General features: G+C 46.9%; 2 protein-coding genes across 2 annotated transcripts; one reads left to right on the top strand and one right to left on the bottom strand.

Annotated features, from left to right (window-relative positions):
- The first annotated feature begins 517 nt into the window (after positions 1–517).
- On the top strand, positions 518–5,794 carry HDAC11 (histone deacetylase 11). The gene is made up of 10 exons (XM_053468954.1): positions 518–647; positions 1,483–1,631; positions 1,949–2,049; positions 2,665–2,781; positions 2,950–2,992; positions 3,259–3,335; positions 4,033–4,095; positions 4,193–4,289; positions 4,516–4,694; positions 5,107–5,794. Coding segments are annotated over exons 1-10 (1,020 nt in total). The 5' UTR covers positions 518–645; the 3' UTR covers positions 5,299–5,794.
- LOC128500408 (inter-alpha-trypsin inhibitor heavy chain H3-like) lies at positions 5,758–24,255 on the bottom strand. The gene is made up of 23 exons (XM_053469556.1): positions 24,142–24,255; positions 16,983–17,149; positions 16,729–16,833; positions 16,291–16,453; positions 16,078–16,188; positions 15,489–15,614; positions 15,193–15,309; positions 14,945–15,113; positions 14,585–14,710; positions 14,324–14,505; positions 12,952–13,137; positions 11,318–11,457; positions 10,440–10,600; positions 9,906–10,034; positions 9,705–9,780; positions 9,528–9,533; positions 9,311–9,447; positions 8,088–8,129; positions 7,699–7,812; positions 6,817–7,021; positions 6,370–6,542; positions 6,150–6,261; positions 5,758–6,047 (listed from the first exon to the last, which is right to left on the bottom strand). Exons 1-23 carry the CDS (start codon positions 24,226–24,228, stop codon positions 5,891–5,893), a joined length of 2,991 nt encoding a protein of 996 aa, XP_053325531.1. The 5' UTR covers positions 24,229–24,255; the 3' UTR covers positions 5,758–5,890.
- Positions 24,256–25,212: the final 957 nt, after the last annotated feature.

The raw sequence follows: 25,212 nt of genomic DNA, 5'->3' as shown, positions 1-25,212 counted from the left end.
GGTAGATTGGGTATTGGGTAAAGCAGATTGGGTGTTTGCACAAGGTGGAGAATATCTACTCTGTATTGGTAATATGTTAGTCCTGCCCCCTTGGGGTGGGATTATTTCAGTCTTGCACCTTGAGGGTGGGGATATTTCAGTCCTGCACCCCGTGGGTGGGGCTATTTCAGTCTTGCACGGTGTTTGTGTGTGTGGGGGGTATTTTAGTCCTGCCCCTGGGGGGGGGGTAATTTCAGTCTTGCACCCTAGCGGTGGAGTTATTTCAATTTTGCGCTCTGGGGTGGGGTTGTTTCAGTCCTGGGGTGAGGTTATTTCAGTCCTGGACCTTGGGGTGGGATTATTTCAGTTCTGCCCCCTGGGGGTGGGGTTATTTCAGTCCCTGGGCAGAAAGCGCTAGAAAGCAGCAACCCTTAGTTTGTGTTATAACCCCCGAGGAGGGCAGAATGCTCGTGCTTTTGCCCTGGGACTAAACAACCCCCGCCCCGCCTGCGTTACGTCATGCCGCTTGGTTAGCCGTGTTTGTCCGTTTCCGTCGATGTAAAACTATTATTTGATCGCAGTTCTCATCTCTATGGTCACAACGACAGGTGCCGCTCCGCCTTCCACTGACGTCATCAGCAGCTCGAGAGCCTAGAATGCGGAAGGATGTGAGTGCGGGGGGTATGTAGTGAATGGAGGGGCAGGTGGGGAGGACATGTAGTGAATGGAGGGGCAGGTGGGGAGGACATGTACTGAATGGGGGGGCAGGTGTAGAGGACAGGGGGATATGTACTGAATGGGGGGGGCAGGTGGGGAGGACAGGGGGATATGTACTGAATGGGGGGGCAGGTGGGGAGGACAGGGGGATATGTACTGAATGGGGGGGCAGGTGGGGAGGACAGGGGGATATGTACTGAATGGGGGGGCAGGTGGGGAGGACAGGGGGATATGTACTGAATGGGGGGGCAGGTGTAGAGGACAGGGGGATATGTACTGAATGGGGGGGGCAGGTGGGGAGGACAGGGGGATATGTACTGAATGGGGGGGCAGGTGGGGAGGACAGGGGGATATGTACTGAATGGGGGGGCAGGTGGGGAGGACAGGGGGATATGTACTGAATGGGGGCAGGTGGGGAGGACAGGGGGTATGTGGTGGATGGAGAGGTAGTACAGGGAGAGAGGGCAGGTGGGGAGTACAGTGGGGTATATTGTGAAGTTGGGGGGGCAGGTTGTGTGTACCTGCTGAAGCTTGGCTTGTTTGAGGTGGAGTCCCCTCTGATCGTAGCCATAATTACACAATTTCTCATTACCCCATAAGCTCTGTCTCCATCTGCTCCCCCATCCTGTGGCCCCTGGGAGATGTGCCCCCTTATGGCCACTGGCTGGGTGGAAGTTCAGGTGTGGGGGGCTTCTGATTTATCTGTATATAACAGGTGCGGGGAGAGCGGAAATGTGTAAAATGGGAGCGTTGTGGCTCCAGTACTAAGTTGTTTTTGGTTTTCAGGCCTCACCCCACAGAGCTGTACGGGGAGACCCCCCCGACATGTTGGCCGATCGTCTATTCCCCCAATTATAACATCTCCTTTCTGGGGCTGGAGCGGCTGCACCCCTTCGACTCCGGGAAATGGGGGAAGGTTATTGGTTACCTGAGAGGTGAATATCCGGCACATGCCCCCGCTCTGATTAGTGAGATGCCCCGGGCTGCACATGCCCCCACTCTGATTAGTGAGATGCCCCCACTCTGATTAGTGAGATGCCCCCACTCTGATTAGTGAGATGCCCCCACTCTGATTAGTGAGATGCCCCCACTCTGATTAGTGAGATGCCCCCACTCTGATTAGTGAGATGCCCCCACTCTGATTAGTGAGATGCCCCGGGCTGCACATGCCCCCTCTGTTGGTGAAATGCCCCTCCTCCTATTAGTGAAATGCGCCGGCTGCATCTTCACCGATAAATGGTTTGTTTTCCAGAGGAGAGGCTGGTCACAGATGAGACGGTTGTAGCCGCTCGAGAGGCCTCGGAGGAGGATTTATTGGTCGTTCATACAAAGCGCTACTTAAATAAATTAAAGGTATTGACTGCTGAGTTATGGTGAAACACCCCTCATGTCTGCCATGCTGCACCCGCTGCGATCATGAGAGGAACAGATGATACTTTGGGAAGACGTCTGACTGCAGCTCAGTCCTGTCATTTAAATGTGTGCACCTCAGACCCACCGAGCGTGTCTGTGAGATGTGAGACAAGTGAGCGTGTCTGTGAGATGTGAGACAAGTGAGCGTGTCTGTGAGATGTGAGACAAGTGAGCGTGTCTGTGAGATGTGAGACAAGTGAGCGTGTCTGTGAGATGTGAGACAAGTGAGCGTGTCTGCGTGTGGGTTGTGAGAGAGAGTGTGTGAGATGTGAGTGAGCGTGCATACGTGTGTGAGATGTGAGTGAGCGTGCCTGCGTGTGAGAATTTATCTTTGTGTGGTGTGAGCATTTGAGTGTGCGTGGGATGGAAGTGTTTATGAGCGTGTGAGGTGGGAGTGAGTTTTTACCTCTGTGACATGTGAGTGGGTATTAATGAGTGTGAGTGTTTGTGAGGTGTGTGTCTGTGTGTGAGAGAGATGTGAGGTTTTTTATCAGTGCCTCCAGCAGACCTCTAGGACACGCGTGATAAGTGATACGTGCTTCTCTCCGCTTGTAGTGGTCGTTCGTGGTAGCCACCATAACAGAGATCCCCCCTCTTGTCCTGCTCCCCAACTTTCTGGTACAGAGAAGAGTTCTGAGACCCCTGAGGATGCAGACCGGGGGCAGTATAATGGTGAGCGCCCCCTGCTGTCATTCTCTTTGCCCCCCCAATTCTCTGGGTTTCGGGGGCTTTGTGTTGAGATTTTGCATGTTTAGAGCGCGCGTGGAGAGCGAGTCTACCAAGCGCCAAATAACCGCCGCCTCGCGCAGGCACTCTCGCTGACTCTTCTCATTTTTTTAGGCTGGAAAGCTCGCTCTAGACAGAGGATGGGCCATTAATGTCGGTGAGTGGAGGAGCTGCGCGTGAGCAGGGGGTCCTGAGTGAGCGTGTGAAGTAATACTTCCCCTCCTGGATTTCTGCCGCGGACGCTCGGCCTGCATTGATAACGGGTCGTAATTTCACGTTAAGTTTTACTCCCGATGTTAATGATCCCTGTGCTGTTAATGCCCTGGGCTGGTGCTCCAGTGTCTCGGGGGTATCGGCAGGTATGAGATCATTACCCATCTGTACCTCACGGAGCGCTGACCACCATGCGTTTACCGTCCCCAGGTGGCGGCTTCCATCACTGCTCGGGTGAGAAGGGGGGAGGATTCTGCGCCTATGCCGACATCACGTTAATGATCAGGGTAAGTGGCGGGTGGTGGACGTTCTGTGCAGGTCAGCTCTGTGCCTCCCATGCGCTGCCGGGGCCCTCCGCCGTGCCGAGCGCCGGTAGTGGAATGAGCTCCTTCTCCTCGCGCCTCTCTGGGGTTGGTTGGCTCCGGCTGCCGGCTCCGCACATACTACACGCCACCGTCCGCCGGGACCCTCTGCCGTGCCGAGCACGGTAGTGGAATGAGCTCCTTCTCCTCGCGCCTCTCTGGGGTTGGTTGGGTCCGGCTGCCGGCTCCGCACATACTACACGCCACCCTCCGCCGTGCCGAGCGCCGGTAGTGGAATGAGCTCATTCTCCTCGCGCCTCTCTGGGGTTGGTTGGCTCCGGCTGCCGGCTCCGCACATACTACACGCCACCCTCCGCCGGGACCCTCTGCCGTGCCGAGCACGGTAGTGGAATGAGCTCCTTCTCCTCGCGCCTCTCTGGGGTTGGTTGGGTCCGGCTGCCGGCTCCGCGCATACTACACGCCACCCTCCGCCATGCCGAGCGCCGGTAGTGGAATGAGCTCCTTCTCCTCGCGCCTCTCTGGGGTTGGTTGGGTTGGGGTTGGTTGGCTCCGGCTGCCGGCTCCGCGCATACTACACGCCACCTTCCGGCGCGCTCCGGAGGAGATACGATGGCGGCAGAGCACAGGGACCTTCCCCAAACACTGTCATTCTTTATTTCAGTTCTTATTTGATCGCGTTGAAGGCGTTTCCAAGGCGACCATCATAGACCTGGATGCCCATCAGGTACCATATAGATTTTGAGCTAAATTTGTATACTGGGCCAGCACATGTACGCGGTTCCGTGACCTTTCCACTGACATGTCCCCCCCCCCCCCATTAGGGTAACGGACACGAGCGGGACTTTCTGGACGATAAGAGGGTGTATATTCTGGACGTTTACAATCGGTACATATATCCCGGGGATGCTTATGCTAAACGTAAGTGAATCGGGGGCATCATCCTGGGCAAAGAGGAAGCCAGAAATGGATCGAGTTAGGATACTTCTGGATTCTTTCTGTGCTCCCCCAACACAGCCCCTGCAGCTGGGGGATTATTCGCTAAACTGTGAGTTTTATCTGTACTGGGCTGTAAAATGCTCAGGGGTAACGCTGTGTACCCGCTGGGTAACTGTAAGCTCTGCTACGGGGTTACTTTTGCGTGCAGGCGCCATAAAGCGAAAGGTGGAGCTGGAGTGGGGAACGGAAGACGCGGAGTATCTGGAGAAGGTTGACGTTCACGTGCGCGGAGCCCTTAATGAAATGAAGCCGGACGTCATCGTATATAATGCGGGAACCGATATCCTGGATGGGGACCCGCTTGGGGGTCTCTCTATTTCTCCTCAAGTAAGAACTGAAAACTGGTGCGGTGTGCGTGGAATCTCGTACTGTAGCCTGGAGTGGGTGTAGGAAAGATATTAAATGGGAGTTAAACTCGCTTATGGATCCAACATAGGCAACAGCGCAGCCGTCTTACCTGTGACCGATGGACTTTTGCAGTTAAGTGGATGGGGCCCCCGGGTGGTTATGGGGGACAACGGGTTGGGTATTAGAGAGCCTTTTGCAGTTAAGCGGATGGGGTCCGCGGGGTGGTTATGGGGGCCCGCAGGGTGGGTATTAGAGAGCCTTTTTGCAGTTAAGCGGATTTGGCCCCACGGGTTTCTAAAGCCTGGATTGGGCTGAATGTCCAGGTTGTATGTTTCACACGCAAACAGCTGCCAAAATGTCACGCGTGTTCCTCCTGATCTGCTGTTTTCAGGGTATTATAAAGAGGGATGAGATCGTTTTCACGATTGCCAGGAACCGCGGCATTCCTATCGTTATGGTCACGTCCGGCGGTTACCAGAAAAGAACGGCGCGGATCATTGCGGATTCCATCATTAATCTGCACAACCTCGGCCTTATCGACAAAGCCCATGATCCCAGCGTTATGGCAATAAATTCGGGCTGATCCTGGAAATAACTATTTAATAATCTGTTTTTGTTTTAAAAACTTGAATTTGTGTATTTTATGAAAATACTGTGTATTTGAAAATGAATGCTAATGAATTGCTGCGGATGGTAGCGGGGCTTTATGATTCCATTTTAAAGGACAGACCCTCCGATCTGCCCCATATATCGCCAGACATAGAGAGGTTTCATTCGTTATTTGTGATGCCCGGTGTTCTAAATAAATATTTCTCTTAAAGCCAGAGATCTGCTGCCCTGGCGAGTGCGAGAACCGGATCCGATGGCTGATCCCCGGTACGATCCGCGGGGAAAGATGAAGTCATTGTGACATCCGGGGATTTCTAAGGGCAGCTAAAATAAAATATAACCTCATTAACCTGCTGCCGGCCGGCCACGCACACTTCCACGGGCTGTCAATGTGAAATCTGTCCTGTTTAAATGAACAAACGAAAATAAAATCAAATACTGTAATAATTTATTGTTTAATCCACAAAGAAGTTGTTTATTTATCAGGAAACGTATCGTAATTAGCTAGAGATCATTTCTGTAAAGACACCGTTCCATTTCGTAACGGGTGCGGGATTAGCTGATGATCAGATTACGGCTGTGGCTCGGGTGCTGCTGAGTAAAGCGGGCACGAGGTAGTCGGTGTGGGCGCCATCGATCAGGCCCTGGCCGTTATAATGAACGAACCAGCACGGCACTTTCCGGCCGCTCTGCGCGTCTCTCATGTAATCTCGCTGCGTGCCCCTGAAATGAAACGAATAGCGGATTACAACTTCTCTACGAGAACGCGAGCCTCGTCCAGAAAACATGAGCCTTCCCTCCCTGACAAAGCCAACTCGCCCGTACCTGGTCACCGTCAGCACGCGGCTCTTCACTAGCATCGAAGCGTCTGGTTTTAATGGCTCTGAGGTTTTGTGAATATTGAAGATCTCATAGTCGATTCCGTGAAAAAATTGCCCTTGGAAATAAATGGAGGGATATCTATTACATACGATATATACGTTATTATCCCCTGCGACGCTGAACGCGTGTCACGTGAGAGCGGCGCCGAGCCCAATAACCTCACCTAGCAGCCCGTGGACCTTGGGGGAGAATCTGTGATTGTCCAATGTGTAAAATCCCAGGAAATCCCGGTGCAGGGGGTGATTCTTCCAGACTTTATGCAAAATAACTACAAATCTTAAACCTTCTCCCATGGTGAACAGAACGTTCTTCTTTCTGTTGATTTGCATTTCAAGGCTACAAAGAAACAGTTACAGGTCGTTACATGAAATGCGGCTCCCATAACGTGGTCCAGCGAGTCCCTGGATGCGGGGGATAAAGATAATAATAATTGCCCCAGCTCGTAGGGCCCCGTCTTCATATGCTGCTTCAAGGAGGCTTCCGGAATAAAGGGGTTTGCTTATATTTCGCATGAGGGGCAAAATCCACTCCCGCTTTACTGCCCTTCCTGTATGTAAGCGTATAAAAAAAGAACGGGTTAAGCTGTGAACCCGGCGAGGGGCCGACGTACCCGTCTTCACGCAGAGACAACGTTTCTTGCCACGAGAAAAGCCTCTTCTCTCCGCCGCTGAGGACGGTGATCGTCTCTGGATTCACTTCTATTTCCAACTCCATCGCCTTGTTAATAATCCCAAACTTCCCGAAGTACGTTTCATTCGATAAAACACTGCTGTTCGCATTTTTGTTTCCAATAAGTTCCCCATTAACTGAGATTCCTGAAAAAACAAAACGTTTGGTTCTATCAGAAAAAGCTCAAGCGGTACTCCAAGCGAGGTCCGGCGAGTGATTCATTAAGTTCCTCAGGGGATGCTACGTGGGGTTCGGGTCAAATGCTTAGATATATATATATATATATATATATATAAATATATATATATAAAAACACAGTATATGATATATATAGACACAGTATATTATATATATATATAGACACAGTATATTATATTATAATATATAAACACAGTATATATATATATATATATATATATATATATACATAGACAGTAGACACAGTATATTATATTATTTATATATATATATAAACAGTATATATATATATATATATATATATATATATATATATATATAGACACAGTATATTATATTTATAGACACAGTATATTATATTATATATATATGAACACAGTATATTATATATATATATATATAGACACAGTATATTATATATATATATACATATATATATATATAGACACAGTATGTTATATATATAGACAGTATATTATATTATATAAATATATATGTTGACACATTTATATATATAGATATAGATATATATATATATATATATGGACAGTATATTATATTATAAATATAGACACAGTATATTATATATATACACACACACATTATAAAATGAAACATCTCATACCCAACTCAGGGTCTGTAATCAAACTAAGCACCGCGCCGGGCTTTTCCTGGATATTAAAGCACAGGGCATCCCTCTTCCTGGGAACTTGTATAACAAAGTGTGGATCCGAATCAACTGAAGAAAAAGAACACATTTATTTATTATATATATTTTTATCATTATGTATATTATACGCACTATATATATATATATATATATATATATATATATATATTCACACACTCGTACATAATAAAAGCATTGGTTAATTAGAATTTTCCACTTTAACCGCGCTTTAATGCCGCTAATGCTGCATGGACTGTTGGCTCTTGAGGGAAACCTGTGCGCTAGTTTTATTTATTTCCATCGCACCATGTTCTTTACTAAACATTTTATCCGGAAAAACTTACCAAACGTTGGAGACGAAGATGAAGAATAATGCTGGTAATTGGCTGTAAGGAATAAAGGGTTAATCAGTATTTCCTGTCAATTATTTGATAAAATGAAAGGCTAAAAAGACTTAATATCCTAAAAGTGTCCTATATGTAACAAATACCTGCCCCGGGTAATAATGAGGGGTGAGTGAAATACCTGCCCCGGGTAATAATGAGGGGTGAGTGAAATACCTGCCCCGGGTAATAATGAGGGGTGAGTGAAATACCTGCCCCGGGTAATAATGAGGGGTGAGTGAAATACCTGCCCTGGGTAATAATGAGGGGTGAGTGAAATACCTGCCCCGGGTAATAATGAGGGGTGAGTGAAATACCTGCCCCGGGTAATAATGAGGGGTGAGTGAAATACATACCCCGGGTAATAATGAGGGGTGAGCGAAACACATGCCCCGGGTAATAATGAAGCGGTGAGCGAAACACATGCCCCGGGTACAGGGCCGGCCCAAGACAAAATGCCCCCTGGGGCGAATTTTAAAATGCCCCCCCCCTTATCTACCCTTCCTCTCCCTCCGTCCCTGCTGCCCCCCCCATTATCTACCCTTACCCCCGCCCCCTGTACTTACCTTTCAGCAGTCCTGCGGTGAGTCTCCCTGTTCGGTCTCGGTGTCGGCTTGTAATGTTGAGCGCCGGAAATGAGGTAATCTTCCGGCACTCAGCATTACAAGCCAGCACGGAGACCGAACAGGGAGACTCGCCGCAGAGGAGAGAGAGGGGCGTTGAGCGGGTACTGACAGCTTGGTAAGCGAAAACCACTCGGCGCCCCTTTCTCTCTCTTTCTCTTTAAAAAAAAAAAAAAAAAAAAAAAAGGCTTGGGGCGGCAAAATGCCGCAACTTCAAAAGTGCCTCCTGGAGCGGTTGCCCCACTGTCGGGCCGGCCCTGCCCGGGTAATAATGAAGGGTGAGTGAAATACCTGCCCTGGGTAATAATGATGGGTGAGTGAAATACCTGCCCTGGGTAATAATGAAGGGTGAGTGAAATACCTGCCCTGGGTAATAATGAAGGGTGAGCGAAACACATGCGCCGGGTAATAATGAAGGGTGAGTGAAATACATGCGCCGGGTAATAATGAAGGGTGAGTGAAATACATGCGCACCTACCACATACATACCCAAAGAGTACAGATAGATTCACGCTGCACATACACCTACCACCTCTACCCGTTCTGAACAGGTGTACCTACCGTTGTGAGTTGGTGCAGAATACGGAGGAGGGTTACCTGCTGAATACGCAAAGAGAAGAAAGTTTATCTGCTGAAATTTCAGACGCATTTTTTTTAAGCAGCCATCGCTTTCCTTGCATTCCGTGTTCGAGATTTCACTTGAAGAGTTAAAGCCGGAGGACGTGTTTTATCCGAGTTCTTTAAAAATACTAAGAATTTGTTCGAGGAAATGACTTACCTTGTCCTGGGAAATGGGCGACAACGAACATGTCAGAAGATGAAGAGAAAAGAGAGAAAAAACAGAGATCGCGTCAGAAGAAGGCCGACTGAATGATGTTTACGAGTTTCAGAGCGCGAGGTTCCAGCCCTGGAGCCCAACGTTATCGCAAGGAGGTGAAAGCGAGGGAAGCGTTACGGATCCCCAGGAAACGCCATGGATCCCCAGGAAACGCCACGGATCCCCAGGAAACGCCACGGATCCCCAGGAAACCCTACAGATCCCCAGGAAACGCCACGGATCCCCAGGAAACGCTACAGATCCCCAGGAAACGCGGGCCTAGGGTTCTTATATCGACGAGGTCGTAGCCAAAGCCGCTTCCCTTCTGAATTTATTTACAGGTCAGCATCCCGGCCACCCTCCCAACAGATTTGTTTGGTTTAGTCTCAAGCTGCGGGACTGATGCGTGGCCCCTGGCTTTAGGAATGGAAATCATGGGTCTGGTTACCCCGCCTGGGGCAAGAACACCTAGATCAGAGGCAGAGGTGTTTGACAGTAGAATTTTACAGGAAGCATCCATAGTAATCTGTAAAGGGTTAACAAGTAGTGTTACGGCCCACCATGTCGGGGCTCGTTGCCTCCTGCTTTTCAGTTTACTGTTGCTTGGATTCTGCCACCGGCTCACCCCTCCTGGCTCAAGCTGTGACACGTATGGGAGAGGGTCATGTGACCACGTCTCACAAAGTCACATGACTATTTCACACTATGAGAGGCACCACATGACGGGCAGAGGGGAGCCACGAGCGGTGACCAACTAGAGGGCCAACGTTACAGGTGTCCCTGCACCAATCCTGATGAGACATTACCGAACACCTTAGCCCTAAGAGCTTACAATCAGTTGTAGCAAAGATCCTGCAATAAACACAATCATACCTTCCACAAACTTGTCAGCGATTAACGTTTCTTCCTCAGCTTCTTTCTCTTCTGGTTTTGTAACAACCATTGATGTCAGCGGAGTCACAAAATTGTATTTCAGAGAAAGATCCAGGATTTCACTCGTCAAATTACTTTTTTCAGATCCAACGGAAGAAATTCTAGGAATAAAATAAATGGTAGATAGCGGCGAATAAAATATGTCTGATCTCCATGGGGGTTTCTTGTGATCATTATCTGTGGCGCAGCAATGTTTGCCGGTGGACCGGAATGGACCCAAATCAATGTTTGCCGGTGAGCCGGTGGACCGGTGGACCTCTCCCCTCCAAGATACCCCCTTTCCTCTGGGATACCCCTCTCATCTGAGGTACCTCTCCCCTCCGCGATACCCCCTTTCCCTAGGATAACCTCTCATCTGAGGTACCTCTCCCCTCCAAGATACCCTTTTCCCTGGGATACCCTCTCATCTGAGGTACCTCTCCCCTCCAAGATACCCCCTTTCCCTGGGATACCCTCTCATCTGAGGTACCTCTCCCCTCCAAGATACCCCTTTTCCCTGGGATACCCTCTCATCTGAGGTACATCTCCCCTCCAAGATACCCCTTTTCCCTGGGATACCCTCTCATCTGAGATACCTCTCCCCTCCAAGATACCCCTTTTCCCTGGGATACCCTCTCATCTGAGGTACCTCTCCCCTCCAAGATGCCCCTTTTCCCTGGGATACCCCTCTCATCTGGGATACCCCTCTTCTTTCATTAGTGGCTTCCCTCCCAACGATGATCCTGCCTCACCCCTCCACTCCCATGAGTCCTTGTGATTTGTGGATTTCACTCACTTCTTAATATTACAAACATGAAATAATCGTCTGATGAACGCACCGTTTCTCCAGGAGCTGCTGGATGGTGAGATATGCCCAGAGCCGCTCGCTGAAGTCTCCAAAGATGTATTCTTGCTGTTTCAATGTATCATTTTTTTCCTGAAGATCCACACTTTCGATGTAATTTAAAGAATTTGCCATCTTAAAAAATAAACAGAACCGATTACAGCCCATTCCTCTGTCGTTGCTGCCGGATCAGCGCCATTCATACCCTGGACCCAAAAGAAACTTTCTGCATTTCACAATGAATGGTAAATCTGTATTAAAGCAGATGTAGGGGATTTCGCACATGTATGACACACGGTTATCACATGATGTGCCGTTAACTTCATGGTCTTGAGCGCTTCTCCTATTCTATTTACTGAGAGTTAGGGGTTTGGGACCTGTGGGGTGTAAAATTGGGCTAGTCCGACCTGGACTGGTCCAACCTGGACTGATCACAGATCTCCTTCTAAGCAGCCAAAAATAAAGGGAAAGCAATGCCTCTGTTTCAATGCTCCCTTATTATGTGTGCTGGGTATTGATGCAGAGCACTGAGAGATAAAGGAGAGAGAGAGATAATGAGAAGGAGAGAGAAAGGAGAGTGTTGGAGAGATGGTGAGAAGGGGAGATAATGAGACAGAAGAGAGATGGAGAAAAGGGGAGAGATAATGAATAAAGGGTGGGATAGGGAGAAAGGGGACAAATGGGGACAAAGGGCAGATATAAAAAGAAAAAAAAGATAGAGGTAGATAGAGAAAGATACTGAAAGATAAAGATAAATGGGAGATATGAAATAAAGAAAAAAGAGTAGAGATAATAAGAAAGGGAATCAAAGAAAATGTAAAAGAGAAAGGGAAGAGGTAGGGAGAAAATGGAGAGATAAAGAGAAAGTGGAAAAAGGGAGAGATAAAGAGAAAGGAGGGAGGTAAAAAGGAAGGGTGGGGAGATAAAGAGTACCAAGATAGATGAAAAAGAAAGGGGAGAGATAGAAAGGAGATATAAACAGGAAGGGAGATAATGAGAAGGGGGTCAATGGGGTGATAACGAGAAAGAAAGGAGATAAAGAGAAAGGGCATAAATATAGAAAAATAGAAGAGATGAGGAGAAATGTGAAATAATTAGAAAGGAGGGAGTTAAAGTTGGGTAATGAGAAAGGGGGGAGATGGACAGAACGGGCAGAGATAATGAGAAAGAGTAGAGATAATGAGATAGGGGAGAAATTAAGAGAAATTGGAGAGAGAGCGTATGTTAGGGCAAACATGTCTAAGGGCAAGCTAGTGTGTGGATGCAATCTGGGTGCTGGGCAAGTCCTATATGTGGAGTCTGGGTGCCAGGGCTGGCGACCTGTGATCTAAGCCTGCAGTTTAGGCTTTCCATGCATTATTATTTGATCTATACCTTCAATGCTGGGTTTGCATGTGACTTTTCAGTTGCCCGCAAGGTGTTTGCTTGTGTTGAATATTTGATCTATACCTGAACTATATGGGGGAGGAAAAGGTGCGTCACAATGAAACAGTTGACAAAAGGACTCTGGGGGTGATGGGGGGTTGCTATGGGGTGACTTGCGCAGGGCCCCCGAACACCTAAGTCCAGCCATGTCTGTGAGGGTCCGTTACTAGGTTTGTTGCTCTATGGAGACTACAAGAAACTCACTCCTTCGGCTTTCACTTCTGATGTAAATGAATTCAAATCATTATTGACAAGGCGACCGGCGACCACAATTTCGCTGCCATCGAAGAAATGTTTGAAGGTGTTTTGTGTGAGGTCGGACACCATGTTTTCGGGGTACTGCACTTCTACATCCAGCAAGGTGGGGTTTGCAACTTCGTCGTAAAAGCCCTGAAAGGAAAGTGCGAAGCAAAACATGATTAACTCTTCCTACATGTGTATTCTACATGCATTTACTCAGGGAGTTAAGGGGGTGGCCTCTGGGAATGGTGGGATCCGCCCCATGTGCCGGGAATGGTGGGATCCACCTTGTGTGCCGGGAATGGTGGGATTTGCCCCGCGTGTCGGGAATGGTGGGATCCGCCCTGCATGTCGGGAATGGTGGGACTTGCCCCGCCTCCCGGGAATGGTGGGATCCGCCCCGCGTGTTGGGAATGGTGGGATTTGCCCCGCGTGTGGGGAAGGGAGGGATCCGCCCCGCGTGCTGGGAACGGTGGGATTTGCCCTGCGTGTCGGGAATGGTGGGATCCGCCCTGCGTGTCGGGAATGGTGGGATTTGCCCTGCGTGCCGGGAATGGTGGGATCCGCCCTGCGTGTCGGGAATGGTGGGATTTGCCCTGCGTGTTGGGAATGGTGGGATTTGCCCTGTGTGCCGGGAATGGTGGGATACGGCCCGCGTGCCGGGAATGGTGGGATTTGCCCCGCGTGTCGGGAACGGTGGGATTGGCCCCGCGTGTCGGGAACGGTGGGATTGGCCCCGCGTGTCGGGAACGGTGGGATTGGCCCCGCGTGTCGGGAATGGTGGGATCCGCCCCGCGAGCCCGGAATGGTTGGATTTGCCCCGCGTGTCGGGAATGGTGGGATCCGCCCCGCGTGTCGGGAATGGTGGGATCCGCCCCGCGTGTCGGGAATGGTGGGATCCGCCCCGCGTGTCGGGAACGGTGGGATTGGCCCCGCGTGTCGGGAACGGTGGGATTGGCCCCGCGTGTCGGGAATGGTGGGATCCGCCCCGCGAGCCCGGAATGGTTGGATTTGCCCCGCGTGTCGGGAATGGTGGGATCCGCCCCGCGTGTCGGGAATGGTGGGATCCGCCCCGCGTGTCGGGAATGGTGGGATCCGCCCCGCGTGTCGGGAATGGTGGGATTTGCCCCACGTGTCGGGAATGGTGGGATCCGCCCCACGTGTCGGGAATGGTGGGATTTGCCCCGCATGTCGGGAATGGTGGGATTTGCCCCGCGTGCCGGGAATGGTGGGATTTGCCCCGCGTGCCGGGAATGGTGGGATTTGCCCCGCGTGTCGGGAACGGTGGGATCTTTGTGAGGCAGACATTGGCCAGTAATGAATGTAAATTACTGACCTGTAACTGTAGAGCTGCGTCTGAATCTTCGTAAATTCTACGAGTCAAACCAGAGTTTTCCAAAGCCAACTTCTCTAAGAATGCGTAGTCCACGCCGTAGCCAAATCCCAGGGAGTAGAGGGCGCACTTTCCCTGAATGGCTATCTTTACATTCTGCTGAATCCTTTCTAGATTTACTTCACCTTGTGGGGGAGAAATAAGACTTTACAGAGATCCACGCGCCCGACGCTTTTCCAGTTCCCGCCGGGTGTCTCTGCCTACCTGTGTTCACCTGGCCGTCCGTTAACAGGATAATCAGGGAGGCGCTTCGTGGCGGGAGCTCATTGCGTTCGTGGGCCTGATGGAGTAACTCGGCAGCTTTCAGCACCGGGTCGTTGATGTTTGTCGCTGTAATGGGAGCAGAGAGCTTTTTAATACACAGACCCACGGAAGGTGGTCGGGAGACGGGAAGGAGGCCCCTGCTTGCTGCTTATGAGTCCAAAAATTGCGTGTTATGGCACTGTACATTGACAGCATCTGCTGGCAGACAGCGCAATGCGTGCACCACACCGTAACATGTGCCTCTGGCCCACTTGTCACTTTTCAGATTTAACCCCTACCCCATTGTTTCCCTTAACCTACCCCCACGAGGAGTAAGGTTTCTGACAAAATTTCTGGCCTCTTCCACGTTTTGTAGCGTAGCTTTCACCATGGAGTCCTTCCACAAGTCGATGGCGCTATCGAATGATATGAAGTTAATGTGATCCGACTCCTTGACGTCTTTCAGTATTTCAAGAAGAGCTTCTTGAGTCTGAGCAGAAGTAAAAGTGATTTCATTAAAGCGAAGCGCGTCGGTTAATGCCGTAACCCACCAGGATCTGACGGCTCACCTGCTCCATCTTGCGGCCCCACATGGACCCACTCCGGTCTATTACAAACACCACGTTTTTTGGCACTTTTGGCAGGTTTGGAGGCGCAAAGAAATGGACAAAATATCCGTTAACAATCTGAAAACAAGCATGGAAAATGTGAATCCTTCCTGTGCCGCCATCGCTGTCTGTATACAGGGCGCTGTACAGTCTGTGTATATATATATATATACGGTATATATATATATATATATATATATATATACCGTATATATATATATAAATATATATATTGAGCTAACTCGGGCCTTCCTTACCTGTATGTTTCCTGCTGACTCCCTGTTGACATCATACGTGACGGTGAAATCTCCATCCAGTAAGGTGGTCGCGCAGGTTAAGCATGAACGCTGCTGATTGATTGTTGGCATGAAAGAGACACGGCCCTACAGGGAAAGAGCAGATTACGCCATGACCTCCCTTATGCCCATCATGTATATAGGACACGCACACGGCTTTCCTGCGATGGCATCATATGGCGAGGCTTAAACTCTTACAGCAGCGGGAAGATGTGGCCAGCGCATTTCTGGCTCCTCGCATGTCATGATTTCATCGGAGCATCTTTTATTTGTACCCAAAGCTGTACCATTAGTTGCCTGCAGGGGGTGTATCCTGCTGCACCCCTGTGGTCCTGATGGCACATGTCTTACCCCACCCAGTCTGTGGCCCCGGGGTCACATATCCTACCCCATCCAGCCTGTGGCCCCCGGGGTCACATGTCCTACCCCACCCAGCCTGTGGCCCCCGGGGTCACGTGTCCTACCCCACCCAGCCTGTGGCCCCCGGGGTAACGTGTCCTACCCCACCCGGCCTGAGGGGGGCCCTGCGGACAGGCAGAGCTGGTGGTACCTTTTTTCCAGAGAAAGATTTTTTGACGACCGGCAGCAAATCGTTGGTTATGAAGGTGCCGGCGGCTTCCAAGAAGCTGATTCCTTGGGGCTCATATATATCAACTTCGATCTGAAATGTGGAACCATACATGTAACATACATGTAACAGAGCTCACAGGAATCCGCCCCTTCACAGAGCTACACGTAACATGCCCTTTGGAGCCGTGGTTACCTGGAAGCTGTCAACGAGGGTCTTCGGCTTCACCTTGATGAACATCTCGTACTTCCCCATGTTCCTCTTCAGCATCTCTTCGTAGACCAGCTGGAAGGTCACTTTGCTTTGTGACGCCACGTTTACCGACACCGAGAACTTCTCTGTCTTCCTGCCGGAAGCCCTGTAAATAGTCAGGGATAACAGCCAATGAGTGGCCACTGGACTCTGTGGGACGCTGTGGGAGTGGCTGTGACATCATCATGAATCTCGCGGATTTGCCCCGATGAGCAACAGAGCTGTGGCATGGTGCGATGGGAGTGAGGCACTTCTCCACGGGGTGACCATAAGCTGACCCCATATTAAGCAAATAAAACTGCAAGAGCATGCGCAGGTTTTTGGGGTGCAGCGCGTGGATGCGAAGAATGTGATATGAGATACAGAGTGCGGGGCGCTTACCTGACCAGACCAGCCGACTGACCCCTCGAGACCGCCTTCTCATACTGTTTCTTTGCCGTTTCCTTTTCTTTAATGACCCCGGGGTAACTGACCCCATCGATCACCCTAAAAAACAAACACAAAAAAGGACGTCCAAGATGGGGAATGTGAGAAAAGCCTCTAACAAACACTACAGTATTTTCAGGGGTCAGCCACAAATAATAACGGTTAGTAGCGGCACTGGAGCCGCGCATGCCGCAGCCTGGACGGCTTACATGCTGAAGTTGGTGATAAAAGCCGTCTTAGGGAGATCCACGTCGAAGGAGACCTCCTTGGAAACCTTTGCGTAATTGACAGCTCTGCTCGTGATGACGTTGCGGGCGAAGCGAGACGTCACCTTAGCGCTGATGTCGATTGCGTAGAATTTAACGTCATCCACAGGCTGAAGAAGACAAGCGGCTTATTAGAGGGATGAGGGGTTCGGGTGACTGGATATGCCCTGTAAAGGGGTTCCCCCCCCCCAGAAACAGTTAAGGGGCAGTTATTAGTGTTGTTGTCCAGGGGCTTTACTAGAAATCGCAACTTCACCAAGCAACATGTACCGCAGCGCCATCTTTGCCCCCAAACAGCTTGTCAGTGCCACTTTTGACCAAGCGGCTTATCAGAGCCCCAAGCAGCATGCCTGTGCCATCTTTGCTCCATCTTGTCGGTGCCCCCCAAAACAGCTTATCTGTGCCATCATTGCCCCTTGTCCCCCCTCCAACGTACCCAATGCCACACATATGTAAACACACCCAAATTACACATGCTAACACACTTACACACTCATTCTAACAAACACACACTCTCTCTCACACCACTCATGCTAACACATACTCCCTCTCACACCACTTACACATCGATACTAACACACACTTACACGCTCACACACACTTATACATCGATGCTAACACAATGTTATTATTATTTATATATCACCGTCATACTCCGCAGCGCTGTACAATGTGTTATTATTATTATTTATATATCGCCGTCATACTCCGCAGCGCTGTACAATGTGTGTTATTATTATTTATATATCGCCGTCACACTCCGCAGCGCTGTACAATGTGTGTTATTATTATTTATATATCGCCGTCATACTCCGCAGCGCTGTACAATGTGTGTTATTATTATTTATATATCGCCGTCATACTCCGCAGCGCTGTACAATGTGTGTTATTATTATTATTTATATATCGCCGTCATACTCCGCAGCGCTGTACAATGTGTTATTATTATTATTTATATATCGCCATCATACTCCGCAGCGCTGTACAATGTGTGTTATTATTATTTATATATCGCCGTCATACTCCGCAGCGCTGTACAATGTGTGTTATTATTATTTATATATCGCCGTCATATTCCGCAGCGCTGTACAATGTGTTATTTATATATCACCGCCATACTCCGCAGCGCTGTACAATGTGTGTTATTATTATTTATATATCGCCGTCATACTCCGCAGCGCTGTACAATGTGTTATTATTATTTATATATCGCCGTCATACTCCGCAGCGCTGTACAATGTGTTATTATTATTATTTATATATCGCCATCATACTCCGCAGCGCTGTACAATGTGTGTTATTATTATTTATATATCGCCGTCATACTCCGCAGCGCTGTACAATGTGTGTTATTATTATTATTTATATATCGCCGTCATACTCCGCAGCGCTGTACAATGTGTTATTATTATTATTTATATATCGCCATCATACTCCGCAGCGCTGTACAATGTGTGTTATTATTATTTATATATCGCCGTCATACTCCGCAGCGCTGTACAATGTGTGTTATTATTATTTATATATCGCCGTCATATTCCGCAGCGCTGTACAATGTGTTATTTATATATCACCGCCATACTCCGCAGCGCTGTACAATGTGTGTTATTATTATTTATATATCGCCGTCATACTCCGCAGCGCTGTACAATGTGTGTTATTATTATTTATATATCGCTGTCATACTCCGCAGCGCTGTACAATGTGTGTTATTATTATTATTTATATATCGCCGTCATACTCCGCAGCGCTGTACAATGTGTGTTATTATTATTATTTATATATCTCCATCATACTCCGCAGCGCTGTACAATGTGTTATTATTATTTATATATCGCCGTCATACTCCGCAGCGCTGTACAATGTGTGTTATTATTATTTATATATCGCCATCATACTCCGCAGCGCTGTACAATGTGTGTTATTATTATTTATATATCGCCGTCATACTCAGCAGCGCTGTACAATGTGTGTTATTATTATTTATATATCGCCATCATACTCCGCAGCGCTGTACAATGTGTTATTATTATTATTTATATATCGCCCTCATACTCCGCAGCGCTGTACAATGTGTGTTATTATTATTATTTATATATCGCCGTCATACTCCACAGCGCTGTACAATGTGTTATTATTATTATTTATATATCGCCATCATACTCCGCAGCGCTGTACAATGTGTGTTATTATTATTTATATATCGCTGTCATACTCCGCAGCGCTGTACAATGTGTGTTATTATTATTTATATATCGCGGTCATACTCCGCAGCGCTGTACAATGTGTGTTATTATTATTTATATATCGCCGTCATACTCCGCAGCGCTGTACAATGTGTGTTATTATTATTATTTATATATCGCCGTCATACTCCACAGCGCTGTACAATGTGTGTTATTATTATTTATATATCGCTGTCATACTCCGCAGCGCTGTACAATGTGTGTTATTATTATTATTTATATATCTCCATCATACTCCGCAGCGCTGTACAATGTGTTATTATTATTATTTATATATCGCCGTCATACTCCGCAGCGCTGTACAATGTGTTATTATTATTATTTATATATCGCGGTCATACTCCGCAGCGCTGTACAATGTGTGTTATTATTATTATTTATATATCTCCATCATACTCCGCAGCGCTGTACAATGTGTTATTATTATTTATATATTGCCATCATACTCCGCAGCGCTGTACAATGTGTGTTATTATTATTTATATATCGCCGTCATACTCCGCAGCGCTGTACAATGTGTATTATTATTATTTATATATCGCCGTCATACTCCGCAGCACTGTACAATGTGTGTTATTATTATTTATATATCACCGCCATACTCCGCAGCGCTGTACAATGTGTGTTATTATTATTTATATATCGCCGTCATACTCCGCAGCGCTGTACAATGTGTTATTATTATTTATATATCGCGGTCATACTCCGCAGCGCTGTACAATGTGTGTTATTATTATTTATATATCGCCGTCATACTCCGCAGCGCTGTACAATGTGTGTTATTATTATTATTTATATATCGCCGTCATACTCCACAGCGCTGTACAATGTGTGTTATTATTATTTATATATCGCTGTCATACTCCGCAGCGCTGTACAATGTGTGTTATTATTATTATTTATATATCTCCATCATACTCCGCAGCGCTGTACAATGTGTTATTATTATTATTTATATATCGCCGTCATACTCCGCAGCGCTGTACAATGTGTTATTATTATTATTTATATATCGCGGTCATACTCTGCAGCGCTGTACAATGTGTGTTATTATTATTATTTATATATCGCCGTCATACTCCGCAGCGCTGTACAATGTGTGTTATTATTATTTATATATCGCGGTCATACTCTGCAGCGCTGTACAATGTGTGTTATTATTATTATTTATATATCTCCATCATACTCCGCAGCGCTGTACAATGTGTTATTATTATTTATATATTGCCATCATACTCCGCAGCGCTGTACAATGTGTGTTATTATTATTTATATATCGCCGTCATACTCCGCAGCGCTGTACAATGTGTATTATTATTATTTATATATCGCCGTCATACTCCGCAGCACTGTACAATGTGTGTTATTATTTATATATCGCCGTCATATTCCGCAGCGCTGTACAATGTGTTATTATTATTTATATATCTCCGTCATACTCCGCAGCGCTGTACAATGTGTGTTATTATTATTTATATATCGCCGTCATACTCCGCAGCGCTGTACAATGTGTGTTATTATTATTTATATATCGCCGTCATACTCCGCAGCGCTGTACAATGTGTGTTATTATTATTTATATATCGCCGTCAAACTCCGCAGCGCTGTACAATGTGTTATTATTATTATTTATATATCGCCGTCATACTCCGCAGCGCTGTACAATGTGTGTTATTATTTATATATCGCCGTCATACTCCGCAGCGCTGTACAATGTGTGTTATTATTATTTATATATCGCCGTCATACTCCGCAGCGCTGTACAATGTGTGTTATTATTATTATTTATATATCGCCGTCATACTCCCCAGCGCTGTACAATGTGTGTTATTATTATTTATATATCGCTGTCATACTCCGCAGCGCTGTACAATGTGTTATTATTGATTTATATAGCGCCGTCATACTCTGGAGCTCTGTACAATGTGTGTTATTATTATTATTTATATATCGCCGTCATACTCCGCAGCGCTGTACAATGTGTGTTATTATTTATATATCGCCGTCATACTCCGCAGCGCTGTACAATGTGTGTTATTATTATTTATATATCGCCGTCATACTCCGCAGCGCTGTACAATGTGTGTTATTATTATTATTTATATATCGCCGTCATACTCCCCAGCGCTGTACAATGTGTGTTATTATTATTTATATATCGCCGTCATACTCCGCAGCGCTGTACAATGTGTTATTATTATTTATATATCACCGTCATACTCCGCAGCACTGTACAATGTGTGTTATTATTCTTTATATATCGCCGTCATACTCCGCAGCGCTGTACAATGTGTGTTATTATTATTTATATATCGCCGTCATACTCCGCAGCGCTGTACAATGTGTGTTATTATTATTATTTATATATCGCCGTCATACTCCGCAGCGCTGTACAATGTGTGTTATTATTATTTATATATCGCCATCATACTCCGCAGCGCTGTACAATGTGTTATTATTATTATTTATATATCGCCGTCATACTCCGCAGCGCTGTACAATGTGTGTTATTATTATTTATATATCGCTGTCATACTCCGCAGCGCTGTACAATGTGTTATTATTGATTTATATAGCGCCGTCATACTCTGGAGCTCTGTACAATGTGTTATTATTATTTATATATCGCTGTCATACTCCGCAGCGCTGTACAATGTGTGTTATTATTATTATTTATATATCGCCGTCATACTCCGCAGCGCTGTACAATGTGTGTTATTATTATTATTTATATATCTCCATCATACTCCGCAGCGCTGTACAATGTGTTATTATTATTATTTATATATCGCCGTCATACTCCGCAGCGCTGTACAATGTGTTATTATTATTATTTATATATCGCGGTCATACTCTGCAGCGCTGTACAATGTGTGTTATTATTATTATTTATATATCGCCGTCATACTCCGCAGCGCTGTACAATGTGTGTTATTATTATTTATATATCGCGGTCATACTCTGCAGCGCTGTACAATGTGTGTTATTATTATTATTTATATATCTCCATCATACTCCGCAGCGCTGTACAATGTGTTATTATTATTTATATATTGCCATCATACTCCGCAGCGCTGTACAATGTGTGTTATTATTATTTATATATCGCCGTCATACTCCGCAGCGCTGTACAATGTGTATTATTATTATTTATATATCGCCGTCATACTCCGCAGCACTGTACAATGTGTGTTATTATTTATATATCGCCGTCATATTCCGCAGCGCTGTACAATGTGTTATTATTATTTATATATCTCCGTCATACTCCGCAGCGCTGTACAATGTGTGTTATTATTATTTATATATCGCCGTCATACTCCGCAGCGCTGTACAATGTGTGTTATTATTATTTATATATCGCCGTCATACTCCGCAGCGCTGTACAATGTGTGTTATTATTATTTATATATCGCCGTCAAACTCCGCAGCGCTGTACAATGTGTTATTATTATTATTTATATATCGCCGTCATACTCCGCAGCGCTGTACAATGTGTGTTATTATTTATATATCGCCGTCATACTCCGCAGCGCTGTACAATGTGTGTTATTATTATTTATATATCGCCGTCATACTCCGCAGCGCTGTACAATGTGTGTTATTATTATTATTTATATATCGCCGTCATACTCCCCAGCGCTGTACAATGTGTGTTATTATTATTTATATATCGCTGTCATACTCCGCAGCGCTGTACAATGTGTTATTATTGATTTATATAGCGCCGTCATACTCTGGAGCTCTGTACAATGTGTGTTATTATTATTATTTATATATCGCCGTCATACTCCGCAGCGCTGTACAATGTGTGTTATTATTATTTATATATCGCCATCATACTCCGCAGCGCTGTACAATGTGTTATTATTATTATTTATATATCGCCGTCATACTCCGCAGCGCTGTACAATGTGTGTTATTATTATTTATATATCGCTGTCATACTCCGCAGCGCTGTACAATGTGTTATTATTGATTTATATAGCGCCGTCATACTCTGGAGCTCTGTACAATGTGTTATTATTATTTATATATCGCTGTCATACTCCGCAGCGCTGTACAATGTGTGTTATTATTATTATTTATATATCGCCGTCATACTCCGCAGCGCTGTACAATGTGTGTTATTATTATGTATATATCGCCGTCATACTCCGCAGCGCTGTACAATGTGTGTTATTATTATTATTTATATATCGCCGTCATACTCCGCAGCGCTGTACAATGTGTTATTATTATTATTTATATATCGCCGTCATACTCCGCAGCGCTGTACAATGTGTGTTATTATTATTTATATATCGCTGTCATACTCCGCAGCGCTGTACAATGTGTTATTATTGATTTATATAGCGCCGTCATACTCCGCAGCGCTGTACAATGTGTTATTATTATTATTTATATATCGCCGTCATACTCCGCAGCGCTGTACAATGTGTGTTATTATTATTTATATATCGCTGTCATACTCCGCAGCGCTGTACAATGTGTTATTATTGATTTATATAGCGCCGTCATACTCTGGAGCTCTGTACAATGGGCTTAATAAGTTGCGCCAGTAACCCTGGGATGCCTCTGCATGTAGCAGTATTTAGAAATCCGTACGTCTTGTGAAGTAGATGGCGTATGAAGTAAAGGCACCTGGGCTGGCCTGATTCGAACATTTACCACACCTGCTATCTTGAGCCCCCAATGAGAACTGGCACATGTATTACAGCACACGCGAACACGCCATCTACAAACACGCTGTTCAACAGTGCCAGGATTCATTCATATTACATGAATAACGATGGAAGGGTTAATCCATCGCGTCCTATCGATATACAGGGGACAGCATGCGTCTTCAAACCAACCTGTAAGCTCCTCTGTCCTTCGGTAACGGGATGCGAAGTGACCAGAGCCCCGAGGCACAGGAGAAGGTAACCGCGCAGGACGGCCATGATGCGTGTTTGCCGTGCGCTGCACAAACACACTATTTATAACGACCCGAGAGGAGAGCTTAATAAGTGACAGCCAATCGGGGTCATTCACCGCACAAAGTCTGCGCGTCGGCAAACAGCCGATTCCCCCAAAGTCTGCGCGTCGGCAAACAGCCGATTCCCCCAAAGTCTGCGCGTCGGCAAACAGCGCATTCCGCACAAAGTCTGCAGGTCGGCAAACAGCGCATTCCGCACGAAGTCTGCAGGTCGGCAAACAGCGCATTCCGCACGAAGTCTGCAGGTCGGCAAACAGCGGATTCCCCCAAAGTCTGCACGTCGGCAAACAGCGCATTCCACACAAAGGCTGCGCGTCGGCAAACAGCGGATTCCCCCAAAGTCTGCACGTCGGCAAACAGCGCATTCCGCACAAAGTCTGCGCGTTGTCAAACAGTGGATTCCCCCAAAGTCTGCGCGTCGGCAAACAGCGCATTCCGCACAAAGTCTGCTCGTCGGCAAACAGCGCATTCCGCACGAAGTCTGCAGGTCGGCAAACAGCGCATTCCACACAAAGTCTGCGCGTTGTCAAACAGTGGATTCCCCCAAAGTCTGCGCGTCGGCAAACAGCGCATTACGCACAAAGTCTGCGCGTTGTCAAACAGTGCATTCCGCACGAAGTCTGCGCGTCGGCAAACAGCGGATTCCCCCAAAGTCTGCTTGTCGGCAAACAGCGCACTCCCCCAAATTCTGCTTTTCAGCAAACAGCGGATTCCCCCAAAGTCTGCTTGTCGGCAAACAGCGCACTCCACACAAAGTTTGCTCGTCGGCAAACAGCGGATTCCACTTGTTTTGTAACCCTGACCTTAAACCTTCACTGGAGATTCATCTTTTTTAACCCAGTGAAAGGTCTCTCGGCCGCTGATCTTCGCTCGTTGCTTTTTCAGTTTTAGGTTAAAAGAACTAAAAGTATGTGGTTAACCACTTCTCCCCCGGGGTCTGCGGGGTCCG

The sequence above is a fragment of the Spea bombifrons genome, chromosome 6 (assembly GCF_027358695.1).
Source record: "Spea bombifrons isolate aSpeBom1 chromosome 6, aSpeBom1.2.pri, whole genome shotgun sequence".
NCBI lineage: Eukaryota > Metazoa > Chordata > Amphibia > Anura > Pelobatidae > Spea > Spea bombifrons.
The sequence above is the reverse complement of the archived record's forward strand: the minus strand, read 5'-3'. Positions and strand labels throughout refer to the sequence as shown.

What these genes read in the sequence shown, in the direction of transcription:
- HDAC11 (XM_053468954.1), top strand. An exon ending in ACATCACGTTAATGATCAGG is followed by an intron (nt 3,336 to 4,032) that starts GTAAGTGGCGGG and finishes TCTTTATTTCAG; the next exon opens with TTCTTATTTGATCGCGTTGA. An exon ending in GTCTCTCTATTTCTCCTCAA is followed by an intron (nt 4,695 to 5,106) that starts GTAAGAACTGAA and finishes TGCTGTTTTCAG; the next exon opens with GGTATTATAAAGAGGGATGA.
- LOC128500408 (XM_053469556.1), bottom strand. Translation starts at nt 24,228, where the DNA reads ATGGCCGTCCTGCGCGGTTACCTTCTCCTGTGCCTCGGGGCTCTGGTC. An exon ending in AAGGACAGAGGAGCTTACAG is followed by an intron (nt 17,150 to 24,141) that starts GTTGGTTTGAAG and finishes TGTCTTCTTCAG; the next exon opens with CCTGTGGATGACGTTAAATT. An exon ending in CAAGGTCCACGGGCTGCTAG is followed by an intron (nt 6,262 to 6,369) that starts GTGAGGTTATTG and finishes TTTATTTCCAAG; the next exon opens with GGCAATTTTTTCACGGAATC.